A 25,562-nucleotide genomic window follows, 5' to 3' on the forward strand; every position below is an offset into this window, starting at 1 on the left:
CTGTAACGGAGAGTGCTTTAGACCATTCGGCCACTCTGGACCCCTTTCAGCAACTACATTTAAGGGAACTAAAACAATGTCATTAAGAATGAGAGTTTGTCTACCTCCACATGATATATCAACTTTGATATTTTGTCATCGTGAATCTACTGGTCGATATCATAACGGTACAGGTAATTCTTTCAAGTTTGATCAGTTTGTAAGACCTAATGGTGAAATTTATCAAACAGAATTTCTTCATACAAAAATGAAATACACCAACAATCATGAAAAGTTACTCAGTAATTGTTTTATTATTCCATCAGTCATGGCTTATTTTGCTAGAGAGAAATATTCATGGAAACCAACTCAGTTTGATTTTCTCAATGATTTAATATCAAGTTGTGTTGAATATGGATACGGTGGATTATGGAATACCAGATAAGATTGCAGAGATATGATATCACTTGATATGGCAGCGTGTTATCCAGGAAGTTTTCTTGGTATGGGAAAGTGTTTGGAATATTTTAATCAATTTGGACATCCAACACACGAAATGACCAGAGTATCGCTAAATGGACCTTTACCAGATTTTGATATAATGAGTTTTGCATGAATTACTTCATTCAAGTTTGCCGAATATCTTCATCCAATTTGTTACCTCTAGTTTGGTAAACATTTTTCAGAAAAAATTATGGGTGCCAGTAGTATTATTACGATATATGCTTGATGTAAAAATACTAATATCACTACCAGTGAGTGAAGCAATAATATCATATTGTCCACAGAAACAAGTTTGGTTGCCGGAAGAGAAAAAAACAATCTTTGGATCCCAATGAGGATGGGAAAAAAAATCGATTACGAAATAAAATTTCTAAGGTTCTCGGCAGAAAAATAATCGAAAAGTTCACACAAGGTGGTTCACATGATCATAAACGACATTGTTGTTGATTGGTTATCGATGATGCTGAACTTGACTTTATAATTGCTGTTACAATGAAGAAAAATAAATGTGTTAGTTGAGAAACAGCTTATTTGTCAAATGGAACTAAATATAGTACACGTGATCATAAACGACATTGTTGTTTATTAGTTATCGATGATGTTGAACTTGACGTTATAATTGCTGATACAATGAAGAAAAATAAATGTGTTAGTTGAGAAACAGCTTATTTGTCAAATGGAACTAAATTCAGTACTATTGTGAATTACACTGTTTGTGAATCACCGCATTTTATTCATTTTAAGGTCTTCACTGCTTGCATACGTTTCGATTAACCTGTGGTGAGCAGATTTCCTAAACTTGCTGTCAGAGTAGCAACAGATTCATTTTATATCGACATGAAACATATAGATCAATTAAAACAATTAAATATCAGAACTGAATCATCATGGAGAATAAAACGATCATGATGAAACAGCTGATGTTGAATGTAAAAACACTTATCATGAAAATAATCAAATGTCAATATCATTAGCAACATCAATAAATGATCCTGTAACAAAATGAACTAGCCCAATTAGAGAAATCTCGGTCGGTTAGAGGCTTCAGTTTGGTATTATTGACCTTGTGTTTTCATTTTCGTAGGAAGTTTTATTTTTGCAATTGGACCCTCCTAAATCTTGTAGGGTTCATCTCCCTGCTGCTTGCTGATTATTTGATTTCCCCATCTGTTGATGGAACACCTCCTTCTTCATGCTGCTTTATAATTCCCCTGCACTAAGGAACTGGTATCCAATCACAAGTGACCTCAGCCCACCAGGAGCATGTTCACCCATCCTTTAAACTGCATGTGGCCATAGAACACAATTAATTTTACTATATGTTCTCTACATTTGTTTCTCGGTACTGACCTTTCCACTGTGTGACAATCAATACAAATCATATGCTAATCTAAAATACCTTCAAAGATGATTTCACGGTGAAGTTCTTGTCAAAGGTTGATCTGCTCATTTTTGAGATGCGGACTGTCAACAGAGCAGCATGTAAACAAAACACAGATGTCACTTCCGGATCATCACCAAGGCCTTATTACTCACTGTGCACTGTCGCCGAAATACACAAGGACAACCACACCCTGAGCTCATATTCTCACGAATAAACAATTACCTTTAAATCCCTACCAAACATGCATAAATAAAACTTTTCTATCACCACCAAAGTAAGAGAGGAAAAAAAGTTCTAAAAATAGACTAGAACTACATTCGTGGGTACTGAACTGGAAGTACTATTTGTGACCCGATTCCATGTGACCACTGAGTCATGAATACTACAGTGTTAGACCTCTTCTTACTGTAACATTAGCTAGTACATCTGCAGACTTCTTATCAGAAATAGTGATGGGTGGACACTTCCATGAATACAATATTCTTATCAGCAATATTGATGGATGGACATTTCCATGAATACAGTATTACCTAATAGCCACACACACATCCTCCATTTATATATAAACCATTATCTGCACCATAGATTGTGTTCATGGTGTATATAGTGTTTTATGTTTTGTGGTTGGTGCAATCAAGGGAACTAATTCATAATAGCCAATACACTGCAGTTTTGTCTCCCTTTTGATACTTGTCCATTGTGGAACATGTCTGTTGCAGACACTCATGTATATAACCATGATTGTAATTTTGTCCTATTAGTAAAGATATTTTTAGAAAATCAAACCAGTGTTTGCTCCACTGTTGTCTTTCCACAAAATGCCCAAAATGTCTACTGGTAATTCTACCTGCTGCATACATGCATACATGCTGTGAATGATCATTTGCTTTAATCAGATTTGGTGATTTTATCATTTTCATTTTATGTTAACTTTCAGGAAATATTGTAGTTGAGTATTGTTGCACTAGTAAATAAAAATGTAGACACTACTCTTCCTGTATCAATGACTGTAGCTTTCATTTGGTATACACCCAGACTCTTCTGTATCAATGACTATAGATTTCATCTGGTATACACCCAGACTCTTCCTGTATCAGTGACTATAGATTTCATTTGGTATGCACCCATACTCTTCCTGTATCAATGACTATAGATTTCATTTGGTATACACTCAGACTTTTCCTGTATCAATGACTATAGATTTCATTTGACAAAGGTTGCTCCAAAGAAGTCACTAAATCAGAAGTACTAGAAATTGAATTTCTCGAAATTCCTGGATGTTTTTGTTTACATGTGGATGAAGCCGGCGTCTTAATATTTTAAATTTCGCTACATGTGAATCTACTTAAAATATACTTACTACTAATGTCGATTAAAGTTTACAGCTGTATGTAACATTTTACATCTCACACTCCATGTGAATAAGGCTACTATAATAACTTGCTTGAATTATTTGTCAAAATTATAAATCAGTCAAAACCACCATTGTTAAAACTTACTGTATGACCTAAACCACATTCTGGCACTAGATGCACCATAAGCAATCACTACTCATTTCATCATGCAAAAGTGAGCCACTGTGACTTGTATTCCATCAGTGTTTCCCTTTACCCTGATTTACGCTTCAGAGACCCCCAAGGTTTTAAATTGACCCCCAGTTTTGATACCAAGGAGATTTTTGAGTCTCAGTCTTGCACCCCTAGGGGATAAACTGTCCATTAATGAAACTATCTTACCTTCATATAATGAATACTGTTATTGGATGAGTCCTACACTTAGAAATATCAAGATCTTTACATGACTTTATACTTGCTTAATGTGTTTCCTTTCTTCCTGACAATTTGCATGTTGCCATATTGAATAATTTTGATGTACCAAAAGATAAAAGGAAAAAATGCCACAATTAGTGAAGGAATTTTAGAAATGCCTTTTCTCCATGTCTGCATCTCACAGAAATAAGTATCCTGATACCCATCAAAGATGGAAAATTAAATCATTAGAAATTCCCATTTATGGATTATACTGATTTACCTGATGAACTAGGTACTTTTTGAACAACTGTTATATAATGGGTATTCTCTGAATGATGCTTTTTCTCAAACAGGTTTGCAATGTTTTATTTGAATTTATTTCTTCCACAGGTTTTTATTATTACTCTGCTGACGTGTTTGGAAAAGAGAACTGGAAACAGTAGATGTCTCTGTAGCTGCTGCAGACCAGGAATTGTTTAGTAAGATTCTTTGGATTCTGCCTTTAGTTAAATGAGAAATTGACAGCTCAGCTGGATCCTCAGAGGACTCATGTTGATTATATGGCATTTAATCAGAGAACCTTATTATCAAAGACTATGACATAACAAGTACTAACAATACAAAAATAGCTAAAGTACATGTACATGGCAGCTTAACAATCATTATATGGGAGCATTAGGAGGAAACTCTCCAAGTAGTTTGTTTATTTTTACTTGTATAGGAAACGAACTATGCCACACTGTTGCTACTACATGAAAATTGTCTTAAGGGTGCAGGGGACAGTTTTTGTGCACAAATTTGATGTCACGTTAACTGGCCTAATAAGACAATTCATAAAACATAGAATACACCAGTGATGTCCAGAAATCTGTATTTTTCGATAGAATAAATCAAACATAAGAATATCATTCACTTGACCTGAGAAGTCAATGGAAGCTTGTAGCAAAAGATGTTTATGCACCCAAGCCCCGCATCTGTCAATGCATTTTTCATGTTCAAAGTTCATTTTTGATACATAGTGATAATCATAGTGCAAGCATCTGTCAATGCATTTTTCATGTTCAAAGTTCATTTTTGATACATAGTGATAATCATAGTGCAAATGCTAGCCTTTTTCCTCTGTGATAATATTGATAAACTTAGCTAAACCGCTTGATGCAATTCAAAATAGTTGCCATCCTGGCCGTTTTTGAGATATTGTCCTTGCCTTGAACCCACATCTGCTGCAGTGGGTGGCTAGTTCTGCTTCCGAGCTGACTATTAGTATTTCAGTGTGTCTAGATGCTGTGTAGAAACTAAGAGTGATGTAATGCCTCACAGCAATTTCAAGAACAGCACAAGCCCGAAACAAATATATTCATAGCATTAAACAGTAATATCTACAAAAGGCACGTTGTAAGCTGAAGGTAAGAAATTTCGACGGGCCAATTTTTTAAAATGTCACATGCCACCTTAACCTTGGCAGGGCTAAATCAGTAGTATGATACTGTCAGAATTTAAATATTTATAATTTCATTTGTAACTGCAGTTTCAGATACGATGCTTCTTGTAATACACATGACAAAGAAAGCCTAAATGCTTAAAGATACCCATATTATTTGTTTGGGTTGTGCAAAGTATTAGATATGAAATTCACAGTAACTTCATATCAAAGTTTAATTGTATTGAAAAGAATATCAGTTAAATCCAGGCTAATATTGTAAGGTCATTTCATTATCTCATGAGGATAGGAGGTCATCAGATTTAAGTTTATTTTATAGTCTGAGTTACACATTTGGACTTGTCAAACTTTATAGTGCAAGTTTCTTTTTTGTGTTCTTACATTCTTTTTTGTCAGGTATATTATCAAGTCATTAAAATGTTAATAAAGCGAACCTGAAAAGGATGACAGTTAAAGCAAACTGAAACTTCAAATTGTTCAGATAGTTAAATAAATGATTAGGGATAGAAAGGTCCAATCAGTAAAGAACAATACACTGGGAATACAGAATGCACTACTACAAAATATGTGGGGATGTGCCTTGTATGAATTTCTTTTCTTACATTTCATGTTGATTGAGTTGATACATGTATCTTGCTTCAAGGCAGAGCTGTGTGATTGGTTTGGTTTGATTTGATTTGCTGTTTTATGCCAAATGAATACAAAAAGGTTATATATAACTGGTATCCTGCTAAAGGAAGTAGAATAAATTGTCTTGCCCAGGGGTACATCCCAGTAGCCAGCTGGGGCTAATTCAATGGCAGGACTCAAACCGATACTGTCTGGTTGTGAGTCAGACACGCTAATATGTGAGCGAGCACAGTTGTCTGGATTCCTCTTCTTGTTCAGGAAGGGACATTCATAAATATTTTGTGTATGTATGAAAATGTAATAGTTAAACCCATCTCCAGCAAAGTGACATGGCAATGAATACTTTTATAAATGCAATTATTGTACATTTTTTGTCTTTCTCTCTTTTGCACACATTCACACACACACACACACACACACACAGACGTACCATTTAACTGATTGCAGCTGTCCCTCATTCATTCTGTCTGTCTCTCTTTCTCTCACGTACACATCTTTTAACTGGCCACATATTCATTCATTACAGCCCTATAAATTTAGTGGACGGCAATGTGAACCGTTTGGCATGTGCTGCAGCATTTGGCCTCACAGCATCAAAGTGCTTTGAATTGGCTCGAGGTAGCATAATTTCATCAAATATTTCATCATGGGCTTATTGTAAGTCTCTATTTCTCTCTCTTTCTCTCTCTCTCTTATTAATATTCATTCATATATGATAGTGTGAATTTTGAGTCTTGTGTGTATAAAAGTAGTAAAGACAATCTTAGGCAGATGCAAAAGGGATGGTTTAATGTTTTCAAAGTCAGTCTGTGCAAAATGTGTTTTTTTTTGTGTTATTTGGTATTCCAATTTTTTCTGTAAAAAAGGGGTTTGTTGCAAAAATTCAGTGCAGTAATGTATACTGAAACTATTTTAGATTAGAAGCTTTGGTAATTTTGTATGTTACGGCAAAATGCTTGTCCAGTTGTAATAGATTTGTTAGATTAAGCTGTATTTCCATTCTTTTAGTGTTTTAGTTTCTATAATTCCTGTATCTTTCACCAAGATATCATAGCTATTACTGTAACCTTTCCTAGATTTTTTTTTAAAAAAATGTATTTTTTGCAGTCCAATGTTTTTCCAAAATATCTGGTTCGGATTTAATTGATAATCGATTCATATATTATTTCACAGGATTTAAGAACCCCTGCATATTGCAAAACTTTGGTTCCAATATTATATATTTCATTTATTTTGTCATGAGAGAAATTCTCCATTACTCTCGACAGTATCATTTATTAATAGTATACTTTTTCAAACCATTTTTTTTTCTTCAGCGATATTGACCCGACAACCCATGTAGTTTCATTATGCATTAGGGGATTCAGCAAGGAAGTATGAAAAATCTTTGCAATAAACATTTTAGAGTATATGTTGTAAGAAATGAAAACATCCTCCCAAAATTTATTATCAGCATCCCTTATGTTCATTTCTGTATAATTGATATCAGATTTTTAAAACTCCTTCCAAAAATGAAAATAATGAAATAGTTATATTATTCCAGTTTTAAAGTATTGTCACCATTTTAAATTCATGGGTACATTATTATTTGTTTCTATACATGGTTGTGTTTCTTTATGTCTTTCTTATTTACTTTTATGAAAGGGACCATTGAGATAATAGCCATGCAATGTATTCTGTCAGTATGATTATATATAGATGCATGCATGCACAACATTATCCTTTTTTCCTTTTTTCTTGCTTTATCTTTGGTATATTCACTCTCTTTTCTCATTTCAGCATTATATGCAATGGTTTATGTTGTTTTGATGGGATTCAATTTTTATCCTTTCTTCCTCTGCCTGTCAACAAACTGGAAAGTTCTGGGCTCGATCCTAGGATTCATATATTCTGGTACCACGTAAGTTTATTTCTTTCGTTGTTCTAAAACTTTCCTTCCTTGCCATCTTAAAATTTTGCTGGCTTTGGTAAATTTGTGATGGATTTTTTTCCTTTTAAATTGTCTTTACAACAAAACTTATCATTCTTCATCTAGCTTTGTAACACCAGAGATGTTTATATTCTTTGTAAGTCTAACTTTTTAACCTTTCAAATCTAATAAAGATATTTTTCAGTTTATACTTATTTTCTTTTTGCAATCAGATTGATCCTCTCAGACTTTAATGTAAATTTTCATTAAAAGATTATGAAGGGTACATGATTATGATTACTTTATAATTTTACTTACTATTGTGGACAGTATCCATTTTTTTCCATATCAAATCTTTTCTTTGTCTGATCTTTCTTCTATTTCTTCCTCTTCCATTTTCTCAAAGTTTTGTTCCTGTTAATTGATTTAGAGCTAGCATTTGGCAAGCAGCTTTTCTCTCAATGTTTTCGTGATGTTTCCTTTGCGTACAAATAGCCTTGTCATTTTATATTCATATTTTCTTCATTCTTTATAGTTTTATCTTTGTTTCTTTTACATATTTTGGCATATTACCTTCTCCACCATTCCTTTCTTGTTATTTGCTCTGTCCCAGTACCCAATACTGTGTCATCTCCTTCTCTTTGCCACCCTACATCTTTTCAAACTTTCAAAATCATGTTTCCTTTTCTCGAATTATCTGGATTTATGTGACTTAATCCATTTCCTGTTTTAATAATGCAGATTCATAATCGTAACATGTATTATACATCTTTTTCCTCAAGGCAAACATTATATAAATATATAAGAGAGAGAGAGAGAAACTAAGAGACAGAGAGTCTTTTAATTTGATAGTGTTCAGAAGCAGTAATTGTTTTCATAGTATTTCTGGTTTTGAGAGTTGCGTCAAATGCACCCTTAAAAAGCTTTTAATTTAAGTCATAATTTTCAGTTTGTGTTCTTGCACTTAATTCATTTGCATTTGTGTCTATCTGCAAGTGTGTATCTTTTTTTTTTAAATAACTTGAATATTTCTAACTGAAACAGGTTGGCATACATGCTTTACGAGTTGATTCAGTGCCCCATCGATGACTTGCTGGTAAGTAGTAAACAAGTTGAAGACAGCATAACAACTTTTGTCCAGCAAAATTATTAATTTTCCCAAAGTTTCAGAAAGTTCATATTATGTGGAGGTATTTGTACAAGTAGAATAATTTGTTTTGTTGGTTTTTAAAAGCACGACAATGTTGGCTATATCCATGCCTAGGAAATGGGAGCTAATTGTATTGCACAGTATTGGCTATATCCATACCGTGGAAATGGGAGCTAATTGTATTGCACAATATTGGCTTTATCCATACCTTGGAAATGGGAGCTAATTGTATTGCACAGTATTGGCTTTATCCATACCTTGGAAATGGGAGCTAATTGTATTGCACAGTATTGGCTATATCCATACCGTGGAAATGGGAGCTAATTGTATTGCACAGTATTGGCTATATCCATACCGTGGAAATGGGAGCTAATTGTATTGCACAATATTGGCTTTATCCATACCTTGGAAATGGGAGCTAATTGTATTGCACAATATTGGCTATATCCATACCTTGGAAATGGGAGCTAAGTGTATTGCACACTATTGGCTATATTCATACCTAGAAATAAGAGCTAAGTGTATTGTACAGTATTGGCTATATCCATACCTAGAAATAAGAGCTAAGTGTATTGTACATTATTGGTTATATCCATACCTTGGAAATGGGAGCTAAGTGTATTGCACAATATTGGCTATACCTATACCTTGGAAATGGGGCTAAGTGTATTGCACAATATTGGCTATATCCATACCTTGGAAATGGGAGCTAAGTGTATTGCACAGTATTGGCTATATCCATACCTTGGAAATGGGAACTAAGTGTATTGCACAATATTGGCTATATCTATGCCTTGGAAATGGGAGCTAAGTGTATTGCACAGTATTGGCTATATCCATACCTTGGAAAGGGAGCTAAGTGTATTGCACAGTATTGGCTATATACATACCTAGAAATGGGAGCTAAGTGTATTGCACAATATTGGCTATATCCATACCTATGAAATGGGAGCTAAGTGTATTGTACACTATTGGCTATATTCATACCTAGAAATAAGAGCTAAGTGTATTGTACAATATTGGCTATATCCATACATAGAAATGGGAGCTAAGTGTATTGCACACTATTGGCTATATTCATACCTAGAAATAAGAGCTAAGTGTATTGTACAATATTGGCTATATCCATACCTAGAAATGGGAGCTAAGTGTATTGCACAATATTGGCTATATACATACCTAGAAATGGGAGCTAAGTCTATTGCACACTATTGGCTATATCCATACCTATGAAATGGGAGCTAAGTATATTGCACACTATTGGCTATATTCATACCTAGAAATAAGAGCTAAGTGTATTGTACAATATTGGCTATATCCATACCTAGAAATGGGAGCTAAGTGTATTGCACACTGGCACGCCGAAGCAGCCAACCCAGGTTGGCCTGGAAAGCAAGGTTTTAGGTCATGTATAATTTCACTAGTATGTATTTTTTGTTTCAAAATGTGTTATCAACCCTTAGGAATAAGATTAAAGTTACGTTATTGTAAAGTTTGTCAAATTTAGTTATTTTCCATTTTCGTAAACTGTTTTTGTAAATCATATGACTTTGTCTTTTTGGCTAAATAAGTTTAGATTTTCTTCCAAAACTTCAGAGGTGAATTTAGGATATTTTTATTTGTGTGCATTCATATTTTCTCTGTCACTTTTTGTAAGTGTTCATCTTTTAATTTACTTAGATTTTAAAGAATATCAGCAAGATTTCATAAAATATAATAAGTAATGACATTGAATTTACATAACATCAAATGAATCTATTAGATATTTGAGACTATGGGGAAAGTTAATATTGGCTTCATGCTATCTCAGAAATTAGAATGAACACACACACACAACACACACGCACAACAATCTCTCTCTCTCTCTCTTTTCATCATTTACTAACCAGACTATTATATAATTCCAGGATAGTGTGGAGGGAAAGGTTCTGTACTTTCTACCTCAGATGCTTTGTATGCTGTACACAACCTTCGTCTACCTACACACGTTGCTAATGCGAGTTATTTGGTTGTGGAGGAACAAAAATGAGACATCAGAGTATACAAATATTTCCGTATGACTGCCAATTTTGTATTCTTCTCCTTGATTTTTTTCTTTCTTTCTGTGTTTGGTTACACACACACACACACACACACTTGCTTTTAGAAGGTGTTGGTATGTATAGACTATCGGCAGTTTTACAAAGGCACATAACGACAGTCATGAAACACTCTCAATAGATAAAGCCTGCTTTAATTTTATGATTGATTTATACATTCAGTTTCCAAATTAGGCCTGTTGTGATCAAGCATAATCATGCATAATGGTAACTATAAAGGTTTAGCTGTAGAATATATGGTTTTAAGTTGTACATATCTTGATGGTGATTTTGGTCTAATTTATTTTTTTAAATTATGTTATGTATCTGAAGATACTAAATACCAAAGCAACAAAGCAATGGAATCAGTAAATATGCATTTCCTGGCCAAAATTAATCTGGTCAATATAGTCAACAATTACAGGCCAAAAATTGTAATAAGGCAAGTCATTACTCTTGGCTTGGGGATTTTAGTGTTCCCAAATCATAATGATTCATGCTTATCAATAATGCCCAAATCATAAAGACTCATGCTTATTATCAACGTCCAAATCATGATGATTCATGCTTATCAATAATGCCCAAATCATAAAGACTCATGCTTATTATCAACGTCCAAATCATGATGATTCATGCTTATCAATAATGCCCAAATCATAAAGACTCATGCTTTTTATCAAGGCCCAAATCATGATGATTCATGCTTATCAGTAATGCCCAAATCATAAAGACTCATGCTTATTATCAACGTCCAAATCATGATGATTCATGCTTATCAGTAATGCCCAAATCATAAAGACTCATGCTTATTATCAACGTCCAAATCATGATGATTCATGCTTATCAATAATGCCCAAATCATAAAGACTCATGCTTATTATCAACGTCCAAATCATGATGATTCATGCGTTTCAATAATGTCTGCATTATAATGACTCATGCTTTTTATCAAAGCCCAAATCATAATGATTCATACTTATCAATAATGCCCAAATCATAATGATGCATGCTTATCAATAATGTCTAAATCATAAAGACTTGTGCATATTATTAATGTCCAAATCATAATGATTCATGCTTATCAATGATGCCCAAATCATAACAGTTCACGCTTATTATCAATGCCCAAATTATAATGACATGCTTATTATCAATGCCCAAATCATAATGATTCACGCTTATCAATAATTCCCAAATTATAATGACACACGCTTATTATCAATGCCCAAATCATAATGATTCGTGTTTATTATTAATGTCTAAATCATAAAAACTCGTGCTTATTATCAATGCCCAAATCATAATGATTCATGCTTAGCAGTAATGCCTAAATCATAAATACTTATGCTTATTATCAATGCCCAAATCATAATGATTCATGCTTAGCAGTAATGCCTAAATCATAAAGACTTGTGCATGTCAAATTATAACAATTCATGCTTATCAATAATGCCCTAATCATAACGATTCATGCATTATCAATAATGCCTAAATCATAAAGACTCCTGCATGTTGTTAATGCCCAAATCATAACAATTCATGCTTATCAATAATGACCAAATCGTAATGACTCCTGCTTGTCAGTAATGCCCAAATTAGTAGCCCTATGTTTTTAACTCTGCAATCGTAACATTTGCAGAATTTAGGACCATATATGCAGTCAAATATTTCTAAGTATGCAAGTTTTAAGTTGTGATTTGTTAAGCATCATATACTCTATCCAGAAAAAAACAAAACGATGGTAATATATACAGTATTTTGAAAACCGGGCTTGCAACCATTTCTAGATCAAGGTGTTAGGGGGCCCTAGAGCAATTTAAAAAAAATTTCCATTTGCTTTATCTTTAATCCAGTACTCCTTGCAGCATGGTATTTCATGGCTGCTTTCAGCGATGTTAGATGTGACAAGGAACTCCTCGATTATTATTTGTTGCTGTCTACACAAGTTTGAAAAATGAAAATTTATGGACAACAGACAGAGTTTGGTGCTGTTGTTTTGCCAGAAACAACTTTAAAATAAGAAAAAAATACCCTGTCTAATTTGCTGTACAAACTTTTTATCCCTCCCTCGTTTTGTACTTCTGTTAACGTTCTACTACTTGACTACTGTTGCTACTACTACCACCACCATTACTACTAGTGGGTTTTTTTCCTCCATACTAGATGAAGTAAATCTACTCTCATTTTTACTTTGTAGAGAAGAAAACTAGCACAACCGCATCAACAAGAGCACGTGAAACTTCTGCTTAGGGGACGGAGAGCGATTGCAGAGGCTGGCATCAGTGTCCCGTAAGTATAGTCTTTTTGGAATACATAGTCATAAACTCAGCTTCTATAAATGTTTCAGTGTTTTTCTTTTCTTTCCATCTTAAGGATGGTTTCAGTAGGTCACTATGTTAGAAAAGTTCATTTAAACATTTAGGTAAATGTGATTTTTCTTTTAAATCGAGGGAAACTAAAAAATAAATTTATATGATCTAGATATGAATAATGTAGCGATGACTATTCATGCACACCAACTTCTTCAGTTTCAAAATTCAACGTTTGAGTTCACTTCATCATATGTTCAGTGGAGTAATTTTGAGATGTGTTGCGGATTAAAATAAAGATGGCAAAGGGTATAAGTTTTATTTCAATTTAGCTTTCACCCACTTTATTTCATTTATTTATTTTACAGTGATGTGGATAATGTACTGAAGATCTATACTTATAAACGGGATCCAACCTTTAGATATTCATCCAAGATAATAGTAACATTTACTGTTGCTTTACTATGTATATACCAGGTGAGTTGATGATTCCTTCATCATTGATCAGTTGAACTTGTTTGAACTTTTTTTATTGAAGTAAAACCTAATTTCTGGATCACTAAAAAAGATAAAATAATATACAGTTAGTTATAAAAGGAAATTATGAACTGTAACAATAAAAAAGTGTGAATGTTAGAAGAAGGAATTCCACATGATGATTTGTACAAACATCAGAAAATCTCTGCAGACTCAGAATTTTACGTCAGAGCTGAATACTACATATATCTTCAGATAGATTCCAACTTCAAGTCACGAGAGTGAAGACATGCTTACTGTGGATGAATAATAATACATCATACTGTAAATAGAATAAAATAATCTTTGCTTCTCTATGCCATGAAGTCAATGAGTTATAACTGTTGCATATATATTACATTCAAGCTTTGCTGTACAACAAATTACAAAACATGTTTTTATGTTCTGTTCTGTAGGCAGCTGTTACCTGGATATTTTATACCAAAGACATAGTCAAGAGTGGTAAAGAGTTCATCAAATCATTTGATTCCGGTAGTGAGGATATATTAATTTCTCTAGTGGATGTTGTTGCAGGTATGATATCAAAATGTGTGTGTGATGAAAGGTTTAGAGGTCAAAAAAAGTGAAACATCCTCTGTATCCTCACGCATTGAAGTGTCACAACATTGAAATGGACACAGCGTACATTCATCCATTTAATGATTAGAACTTTGGTAACAAAAACTCTTAAGAAACAAATATTAAAACGAAATATGAAAAGTTGACAATGATTGGTTAGATTGTTCAGTGTGCTTAAGTAGGTCACAGTAATTTTCACAATATTCCCTATCTAAGGTATATCAAATGCTTAAGCAGGTCACAGTAATTCTGACAATATTCCCTATCTAAGGTATATCAAATGCTTAAGTAGGTCACAGTAATTCTGACAATATTCCCTGTCTAAGGTATATCAAATGATTAAGCAGGTCACAGTAATTCTGACAATATTCCCTATCTAAGGTATATCAAATGCTTAAGCAGGTCACAGTAATTCTGACAATATTCCCTATCTAAGGTATATCAAATGCTTAAGCAGGTCACAGTAATTCTGACAATATTCCCCATCTAAGGTATATCAAATACTTAAGCAGGTCACAGTAATTCTGACAATATTCCCCATCTAAGGTATATCAAATACTTAAGCAGGTCACAGTAATTCTGACAATATTCCCTATCTAAGGTATATCAAATGCTTAAGTAGGTCACAGTAATTCTTACAATATTCTCTATCTAAGGTACATCAAACACAAATGTTGTTAGATTATGGTTTTGATTATTTTTCACACCTAAATGCCTGTAAATGTAATGCACCATTTATCAGTATTTCATAACATTATTTATTTTGACTTTTGGACATTTTCGATTTATAATGATTTTCAGATGGTATGTTTCTATTGTCTTTCAATAATTTATCATTAACACTATTAAAAGGATTAGAAACTTTGCGATATCAATGAAAGGAAACTATTTTATACAATTTTAAAACTTTAAATTTTTAAAAATTGCAAGAGCTAAGCTTAGGAAGTTTACGGTTTACAAATTTAAGCTTAACTTTCTTATTTTAAGCGATCACATGCAATAATTCTTTGAAGGTAATTAAAACATTAAATTTAAAGGGAGATATGTTTTCATCTAAAGGCAATGTTATATTTCTTTATGCATCAAACAAAATTACAAGAATCATCAGAATTAAAGAAAGAGAATCTTTGTGCAAATGACTTAGTATGGAAAATGAATATTACAAACTCATATAATGCCAGCTCAGTATGATGTTTTGGATAATTAGATAGATCTTAAAATAGCTGTGGCGGCATTAGTTAAAGTTTTGTTCCAGTTTCCACATCAAATTCATTTCATGGGTCTTCTGTTTAAATTCTTTTTAAGCATCATCAGCCATTGGACTGATTTTGTCTGGTTTAGTGACCTTGGTCAATGTTATTGGGATCCTTCTGAGTTATCGAGCAGACATTAAAAGGCTTTACAAGGGAGACTACTCTAAATTCTTAATAAAAAAGGAGGACATTACTGCATCATCTATAGTGGTAAGTAATCTTTAAAACCAGATTATCATTAATATTCATACAAATTTAAAATGTATAATGCAGCTGTAAAGGAATTTAGATAATATCATTATGACCATTATTATCATCATCATCATTTTATTATTATTTTTTTTCAGTCACGAAACTTAACCTATTCTGGATCACAAATTGCATATATGATGTGGGGTAAGAATTTTCACATATTTCCCTTTTTTTATTTTATGTTTTTATATTTTATTTGCTTTCAACTTTATCATGGTTGGTTGTAAAAAGCATTCTGTATAAGCATGTGAAAACTTTCTGTTTGCCACTGTCTGTTTACAAAAATAAGAAATTTCAAGATTATTTTGGTAAAAGCAACCATTTTCAGAGTTGTAGGATATTGACTAGGTAAAAATGCAAGAGGTTATCAACATCATCATGATCACCATTATCATAACAAAATACTTATATTACTAATATATCACAGTGATTACAAAGTTTTACTGTGCATTGTAACCAGCATCTTCATTGATTAAAATAACATCCTGTGACACCAGAAAGAGAAATGGTTTATGTATTCATGTGCCTACTTGCGTGTTTTGATAATAGTTTTAAAAAATGGTTAAAATGTAGTTCTGTTAATTATTTCTTGATGTTCATTATTTTGTATATCTATTTGTAATTATAAGAAGAGAACTTTGTATTTCGCAGGAATTGTGAAGCTCGAAAATCGATTACACATTATCTGTGAACAGACGTGGAAAAGAGCCTGTACAATATGAATTTAGTCAAATTCTTGAAACTTTTATTTACCATCTTGATAAAATCCATTTTTAACTAAAAGAAGCAATTTATTAGATGTTAATCTAACATAATTAAGACGGGGGTATTTTTCGCATAACTGTAAATGAGGACTCCTGTTTCAGGATTTCTAATTCTGTATGCTGTTTTTACCTCCCTTGGAGTAATTCTGGCAGTTTTTCTCATTCTACCCATAAGTGGAAAGCTGAGCAGCGATTTTCTGATCCCGATAAAGACCATAGCGTAAGTGTGCAGTTAATTTTAACCATATATGTACATGCTATATTTCTCTGATGATAAAACTTGTGGTTAAAGATAAGCCCATCCCCCTTAAAATAAAATAATTTGGGTTGTTCTGTTTACATTTTCTTATTTCTATTAATAAACCTGCCTTCCAGTTTTAAAACAAAGCTGGTCATCACCTGAAAGTTGATCTAGCGTTAGAGCTACATTCCAGTTCTGAAGAGAGTGGGATAAAATAATATTGGAATGAAAAGAAAGTAATATACCTTAGCAGTATGATCAGTCTTGGATGTGAACAGATACCAAGATGATTGTTATCTGGGGTATTTGACAAGATCAGCTCAATAAAAAATTACAAGGTGACACCTGCCTGTAGGAGAAATAATGTACTTGCCCTATTTCAGACTGTTTTATCTCAGCTGTATAAATAAGTAGCCAGACATACCAGTAGGTACAGCCTTGGGCCTAACATTTTCTTACAACTGTGTTAAAAATTCAAAGCCATGTTATAGTATAGCTTTGGTACTAACAGCAGCAGTATTATTCTCATGGATGTCGTAGTACATACTAATGTCACTCAGGAAGAAGTCTAAACTATTGATGTGACTCGTATTACACCAACTTTCTGCCCTTATACTAATATCAAAATACTGACTGTCCTGAATCATCACTTCATTGTGGAACATTGGTAGCCAATTAAAGGTGAAAAGTTTTACAGTGTGAACAATGACATGAAACAAACAGTACATACGAATCAACAGATTTGTATCCTATGCAGAGAACACCTTGATATAGGTTATGAATGGTCAACATTCAATCGAGAGCTATCCCGTTTGCATAATACAATGGACTACATGAATTGAATGTTTGAATTGATGCAGGTTTCTCAAGGAGAACTTTTCAATTACACACGTAACTTTGAAACTCAGGCCACAAATACCAAGTAAGGTATATTTAATATCCGTAATGATATTGTTGAAAGAATGGCAGTCTTGTGTAGTCCACAAGATCAGTGCCCATCGAAGCCATTTACACCAATCAGCTAAATTCACATTTGTTAAAAGATTCAGGTGCTGTACTCATGAGGTGTGACAACTTCCTTGGAGGAAATTCAGTCATCAACCTCACATCTTAAAATGTACACATGCACAACAGAACTATTATAAGACTTGATACAATTTAAAATGACCCTTGGCCATGATGCATTCTGAAATGACCCTTGGCCTTGATGCAATTTCAAATGACCCTTGGCCTTGACATTTCAAATGACCTTTGGTCTTGATGAAGTTTCAAATTACCCTTGGTCTTGATGCAGTTTCAAATGACCCTTGGCCTGAATGCAACTTCAAATGACCCTTAGCCTTGATGCAATTTCAAATGACCCATGGCTATCAAAGATGACACTGTTAGTTCTCTTGCCTGTGATTTATATGTCAAGTTGATTCATCATACCAAGCTGACTCATCATACCAAGTTGATTCATCATACCAAGCTGACTCATCATACAAAGCTGACTTGTAATACCAAGTTGATTCATCATACCAAGTTGACTTGTCATACCAAGTTGACTCATCATACCAAGTTGACTCATAATACCAAGTTGATTCATCATGCCAAGCTGACTCATCATACCAAGTTGACTCATCATACCAAGTTGATTCATCATGCCAAGCTGACTCATCATACCAAGTTGACTTGTCATACCAAGTTCATTCATCATGCCAAGTTGATTCATCATACCAAGTTAATTCATCATGCCAAGTTGATTCATCATACCAAGCTGACTCATCATACCAAGCTGATTCATCATGCCAAGTTAATTCATCATGCCAAGTTGATTCATCATACCATGTTGACTCATCATACCAAGCTGACTCATCATGCCAAGTTGACTCATCATACTATTGTTAATTCATCATGCCAAATTGATTCATCATGCCAAGTTGACTTATCATACCAAGTTGACTCATCATACCAAGTTAATTCATCATGCCAGATTGATTCATCATGCCAAGTTAATTCATCATGCCAAATTGATTCATCATGCCAAGTTGACTTGTCATACCAAGTTGACTTATCATACCAAGTTGACTCATCATACCAAGTTAATTCATCATGCCAGATTGATTCATCATGCCAAGTTAATTCATCATGCCAAATTGATTCATCATGCCAAGTTGACTTGTCATACCAAGTTGACTTATCATACCAAGTTGACTCATCATACCAAGTTAATTCATCATGCCAGATTGATTCATCATGCCAAGTTGACTTGTCATACCAAGTTGACTTATCATACCAAGTTGACTTATCATACCAAGTTGACTCATCATACATTCACATTTTATAAACTAAGAGTGTCACACAACCTTTCTGGAATGTAAACTTTTCAACATAAAGATTATTGGGAAATGTAATAAAATCACAATGTTAAGGAGTCATTTCAGATCTCATAAAGACATGAGAAGAGAAATAGGATTAAAATGAAAAACAGTGATAAATCGTCATGAACAATTTGGCACACATGATATACATGTATCTAGGACAGCTTTCAGGGAGGTATTTTTGTCTTAATTTCATACAAATTAAGTAAAAATATACATATGAAGAAAATTCTTGCTTGGTTTCAAGATTTCAAGATTTTAGCTCTACTATTCTTTGCCTAGAAGAGGCAAGGGATGGCTTGTTGTCCCATCATCTGTCTAATGCCTGTCCTTTAGCACAAATTTGTTGTTGCTATGCCTATACTATATGAGTTTTGATTTGAAACTTGCTGTGCACATTGATCCCATTGTACAGTTGGACCTAAAAGAAACTGGTGTCACTCGAACATTCAGGAAGATAACCACAGTGAACATCTTGTGTTCACTACCTTTCCTTAGAGAAAAGTCTTCTCAGCATGGGGTCTTCATCAGAAAACATCTCATGATGTCTACTTGGTTTTACAAACAAATGTTGTCATTTGGACATCCAGTATGGCTACCACAGTGGTAATCTTGAATACCTTGTTACATTTATTCCCACTGAATGGATGGTAATATTGTGATGCTGTTTGCACTGAAGGACTTCTTGTATCCAGTTGGTTCTAAATGAAAATGGTACCAATCTGATGTTCATTATGGCCACCATGGCCTCCATCTTTAAGATCTTGTTTTTGCTACTACACCAAAATGGAAAGTCATCTCAGCATGTGGTTTTCACCTTAGGACTTCTAACAAGGTCTAGTTTGTTCTAAATGAAAATGGTGCCACTAAGATATCCAGTACAGCCTCCACAGTGGCTATCTTGAAGATCTTGTTATTGCTACTTCTGATGAATGGAAATTCTTGTCAGCATGAGATTTTCAGAAAGAGAGTCCTAATGATGTCTGGTTAGTCCTGAATGAAAACATTGCCATTGTGACAGACAACATGGCCATCTAAGCAGAAATCTTGAAATTATTGTTACCACAACTCCTCCCCGTTGGAAAGTTATATTGACATGGGGTTTTCACTGGAAGACTTTGTATGATGTCTGGTTGGTCCCAAATTAAAATGGTGCTGTTGTTTTTGTTGTTATAGGGTTTAACGCCATTTTCAGCACAAGATAGGCTATACATGGTGGCCAGTATTAATGGTGGAGGAAGAACCCGGGAAAACCCCAGAAAAAACCACCAACCCACGAGAAGCTACCGGCAAGCTTTCTCACATATCCACATTGGCCGAACCCGAGACTCGAACCCATGCAGACAGAGGTGAGATGGCAGTGATCCATGACGGAAAGTGCTTTAGACCACTTGGCCACTCGGGGCCCCAAAAATGGTGCTGATCTGACACCCACTATGATCAATCATGGCTGTTACCTTGAAAATAATGTTATTGCTACTACTAAATATATCAAAATGGGGTTTTCACAAGAAGACTTCTTATGATGTCTAGTTCGTCCTAAGGGAAGATGGTGCTGATCTGACATCCAACATGGCCACCATGGCAGCCATCTTGAAGATCCTGCTATTGCTGATCATCCTGAGTGAAAAGTCTTGACAGAATAGAGTTTTCATCAGAGTACATCTTACAAATAGATGGTCATATTCACATGGGTTTTCACACTTGATATGATGTCTAAGTGGTCCTAAATATAAAGGATACTCATCTTATTTCCAGTGTGGCTGCCACATTTGCTGATTTGAAAATCTTGTTATTGCTCAGAAATATCGGAGGTAGTTTAGACGCTAGGTAGTTAAAATGAAGAAATGGTCCGATCTTTGAATTCCAGGAAATTTTTTATGGTCAGTAGAGTCTTTGATCCTTCTGGGGACTTATATTCTTAATAGAATGGTTATGGTTTTTTTTTCAATTCTTAATTAGAATTTGATGTTCTTTTTATGATATAACATATACAGATCTTATCAAGGAATGATTACATATATAGACTTAGTAATTTAGTGGGATTTCATATTTTATTTAAATAATTTTGTAAAATTCAAAGCATGAAATAGAATCTCAGTAAAAAAACACATTTTAGAATATGCAGGTAACTGTTACATTTGTCTTTTTTATTACATTTGGGAATCAATTCACAAATGGAAATTGTTTTGCTGTGAGTTTTGTTGAATATTTTCCATATTGAGCAAAATAATAATTTACAAGATTTTACATTTTGTGAAGTAATGATTAACAAAATGTACATACATGTCCATCCTTTTACCGGGTACCTATTTGTCTTAAAGCCTTGTGTGTCTGTAGCTTAGAACCTGTCAGCAGTGACTGAGTAATGTAAAATTTTATACTAAAGCATTAACTACGCCTCATGTTTTCCTCCATTTAGACCAGGTATAGCGATAGCTATGATCGTATTCTACTTGCAAACGCTGATATGTAACCAAGCGTTTCTTCAGAAGATTGCAACAAACTCGGATGGGAAAGCTAGCTCTGTCTAGCACTGAATAACAGGTATGAATGTTTTTGAAGTTTTAAAAAAAGACTTAAGGGAGTTGCAGCTTTGGTCATTGTTCATTTAGAAAACATACAGAAATCAGGTTTGATTGTACATATATGTTTATTATAAATAAAACTGATTAAATAAAATATTGTCACATGAGTGCTTATATAGTATTTCCTTGATGATCATAGATGTTGCCAGATTTAAATACAGAATTTTGGTAAAAGCTAGAGAAAAATTGGAAATGCTCCCGAAGCTTTATATGTATATGTTTATATTTATATATATATATATATATATATATATATATATATATATATATATATATATATATATATGGCAATGATGCTATAAATTGCTTGCAGTGCTCTTACATTGATCATCATGTTAATGAAGAAATTATTTCTGTTTATACAAATGTGTAAAATGAAGGAAAATGTACATTACTGCAAGGTTTCATACATAGGATGGTAGAAAACGTTAAGTGTTTTGTAGTTTAATAAATATGACTCTGGCAACTTTAACTACACAACTTTTGCAGCAAGGTAGCAAGTAGCATACAGAGAACAAAAATAAAATGTCAGCATTTTGCACCTGAATTGCAATTGCTGAAATTTAATAAATGTTGTGATAAGTTTCAACTAGATGGGTTTGTTTGCCATGCAAAGACCTATAACTTTTTTTTGTTTATTTACAGGAAGGCATATCACAACGTTTCATACTTCTTGTTCTTCTTCTATATTTTTCTGGGGTTGTTTGGATGTTTGATGAACCGTATCGGTCGTAGTTTGTTGCTAGGTATAGTTTTCCTCGGCAGAATGGACAGATGTTGTCTTTTACCTGGATATGAATCGTTTGATAAAGGTAAACAAATTTGCACCTACTAATACAGTATTGTTTTTTTATATTTTTGTACAGTTGATGCAGAATGACCAAACCTATGCATTTTTACACAAATTGTGGAATTTTCACACAGCTTAAGATATTGTGTTGATTTTAGCCATTTTGTAGATTTTTTAAGTCATTTTTAAATTTGTGGAATTTCTTTACGTTTAATGGAATTTTTTAGTTCCTGTTTGTCATTGAATGCAAAATGGTAAAATCTTGCTGGTAAGATTCAAATAACATTTAGATGTTTAAGTACTCAGGAAAGCTTTGTTTGCATGTAGAGTAAAATGTTTTGGGACAAGGCAAACTTACCCTGTTCTTCAAAAACTAAACTAATTTTGCCCACAGCAATGTTTTAGAAATATTGTTTTGCAGATTTGGGGTGAAAATCTTTGTGATCACCTTGTTGATAATAAGTCTTACTGCTATATGATCTGCTTCTTACATCTGTTGGGAAGCAGTATGTATACAGGTGACAGTAATTTTATGATTTCTTTCACAAATTGCTATTTATGGAATTGTGACACATACCTGTGATATCTCAGTGTTAAAACACATCTGCTTACTGTTTCACAACATGAACTTAATTTCTCACAGAATGAGAAATTTCTTATGCTTATTCTCAGTAACGCAGTACACCCATTATTGACACCACTAGCCATAAGAGTCCAGGAGTATAGTGAGACTGCCTTACAGTGAAGTACATGATATAATTTTACTACTATATGTTAACAGATATTCACAGAATGATAAATATGGGGCCCCAGGTGGCCGAGTGGTCTAAATTGCTCACGTTACGGATCACTGCTATCTCATCTCTGTCTGTGTGGGTTTGAGTCTCAGTTTCAGCCAATGTGAGTATGTGAGAAAGCTTGCTAGTAGTTGCACGTGGGTCGGTGGTTCTTTCTGGTGTTTTCCTGGGTTCTTCCACCACCATTTGTACTGGCTGCCATGTATAGCCTATATTGTGCTGAAAAATGACATTAAACCCTACAACAGCAACAACAACAAAATGATAAATAATCTCCCACTTTATGCAATGGAATGAGTTAAAATGAAAGGTATTATGGTGTGGGAGTGCTGTATTTTAATCCAAAGAACAAACTTTGAAAGTGTTATCGTAACATGTAGTACATCTGAGTAAACCTGTATGGAAGAGTTCTAATAAGGATGCATATGAGAGAAAAGCTGTACAGAAGGGTTGTAATAAGAATACATCCAAGTAAAGCTGTACAGAAGGGTTATAATAAGGATGCATATGAGAGAAAAGCTGTACAGAAGGGTTGTAATAAGAATACATCCAAGTAAAACTGTACAGAAGGGTTATAATAAGGATGCATATGAGAGAAAAGCTGTACAGAAGGGTTGTAATAAGAATACATCCAAGTAAAACTGTACAGAAGGGTTATAATAAGGATGCATATGAGAGAAAAGCTGTACAGAAGGGTTGTAATAAGAATACATCCAAGTAAAACTGTACAGAAGGGTTATAATAAGGATACATCCAAGTAAAGCTATATAGAAGGATTATAATAAGGATACATATGAGAGAAAAGCTGTACAGAAGGGTTATAATAAGAATACATATGAGAGAAAAGCTGTACAGAAGGGTTATAATAAGAATACATATGAGAGAAAAGCTGTACAGAAGGGTTATAATAAGAATAGACAATTAGAGCTGTACAGAAGGGTTATAATAATACATCCAAGTAAAGCTGTACAGAAGCGTTAAAATAAGAATACATATGAGAGAAAAGCTGTACAGAAGGGTTATAATAAGGATACATCCAAGTAAAGCTATTTAGAAGGGTTATAATAAGGATGTATATGAGTAAAGCTGTACAGAAGGGTTATAATAAGAATACAGCCAAATAAAGCTGTACAGAAGGGTTGTAATAAGAATACATCCAAGTAAAGCTGTACAAAAGCATTAAAATAAGAATACATGTGAGAGAAAGCCTGTACAGAAGGGTTATAATAAGGATCATTCAGTCATATTCCAATCAGTCTGGAGCTAATTAAGGTACAGTAAATGCAGGGACTTGCACATACAGGGATTGGATACTTTCAGTCAATTTCATAATGCTAGAAGACAAACACCATATCAATCAAATTTTGATGGATTTAGCTGTGGGAAAAACTGAAGAGTGGAAAGAAAATGCATAGGTCTTATGCTGTCTCTTTTAAGATCAGATTAATGTCATTTAAATAAGCAAAACGTGGTCTTCCTTTGTTTCAAAGTTCTAAAGGGAACATCTGTGTTCTTCCCTTATTTGAAAGTTCTAAAGGGAACATCTGTTTTCTCTTATTTGAAAATTCTGAAGGTAACATCTGTTTCTTCCCTTATTTGAAATTTCTAAAGGGAACATCTGTGTTCTTCCGATATTTTAAATTAAAGTTCTAAAGGGAACATATATGTTCTTTGAAAGTTCTAAAGAGTGGTTCCCAAAGTGGGTGGTACTGCCCCCTGTGGGGCAATGTGATTCCCAGGGGAGGAGGCCCTAATGCTGAATAACGCTATAAGGTTGGTGGCGCTGAGAATAACCGGGGGGGGAGGGCATAAAAAGTTTGGGAACCACTGTTCAAAAGTCATCATCTGTGTTCTCTTATTTGAAACGTCTAAAGGGAACACATCTTATTTAAAAGTTATAAAGGGTTCATTTGTCTTCTTCCCTTATTTGAAAGTTCTAAAGGGATCAGTTGTCTTCTTCCCTTATTGGAAAGTTCTAAAGGAATCATTTGTCTTCTTCCCTTATTGGAAAGTTCTAAAGGAATCATTTGTCTTCTTCCATTATTTGAAAGTTCTAAAGGAATCATTTGTCTTCTTCCATTATTTTAAAGTTCTAAAGGAATCATTTGTCGTCTTCCCTTATTGGAAAGTTCTAAAGGAATCATTTGTCTTCTTCCCTTATTTGAAACATTTTGCTCTATTTATTTACCACCAAACACTAACCTAGTACCAAACGAACTCGATAATCTTGTTCAACAGCTTCCCGCACCCTTTGTTTTACTCGGGGATTTTAATGCCCATAACA

The 25,562-nt window shown here is 33.8% G+C and overlaps 1 protein-coding gene across 1 annotated transcript in view; it reads left to right on the plus strand.

Moving 5' to 3' along the window:
* Positions 1–25,562, plus strand: part of LOC149780755 (stimulated by retinoic acid gene 6 protein-like) — a 40,377-nt gene that overhangs the window by 8,320 nt on the left and 6,495 nt on the right. The window contains exons 3-16 of the mRNA XM_089936227.1: positions 4,009–4,097; positions 6,216–6,346; positions 7,469–7,589; positions 8,643–8,694; positions 10,656–10,802; positions 13,024–13,115; positions 13,504–13,612; positions 14,068–14,185; positions 15,536–15,693; positions 15,831–15,879; positions 16,602–16,719; positions 21,526–21,631; positions 21,831–21,859; positions 22,337–22,503. Coding sequence (XP_089792353.1) covers positions 4,009–4,097; positions 6,216–6,346; positions 7,469–7,589; positions 8,643–8,694; positions 10,656–10,802; positions 13,024–13,115; positions 13,504–13,612; positions 14,068–14,185; positions 15,536–15,693; positions 15,831–15,879; positions 16,602–16,719; positions 21,526–21,631; positions 21,831–21,859; positions 22,337–22,503 — 1,486 coding nt within the window. The remainder of the gene's footprint in view (positions 1–4,008; positions 4,098–6,215; positions 6,347–7,468; positions 7,590–8,642; positions 8,695–10,655; positions 10,803–13,023; positions 13,116–13,503; positions 13,613–14,067; positions 14,186–15,535; positions 15,694–15,830; positions 15,880–16,601; positions 16,720–21,525; positions 21,632–21,830; positions 21,860–22,336; positions 22,504–25,562) is intronic.

Source organism: Sinohyriopsis cumingii, chromosome 16 (assembly GCF_028554795.1).
Source record: "Sinohyriopsis cumingii isolate HCF-2022 chromosome 16, ASM2855479v2, whole genome shotgun sequence".
NCBI classification, from domain to species: Eukaryota; Metazoa; Mollusca; class Bivalvia; order Unionida; family Unionidae; genus Sinohyriopsis; species Sinohyriopsis cumingii.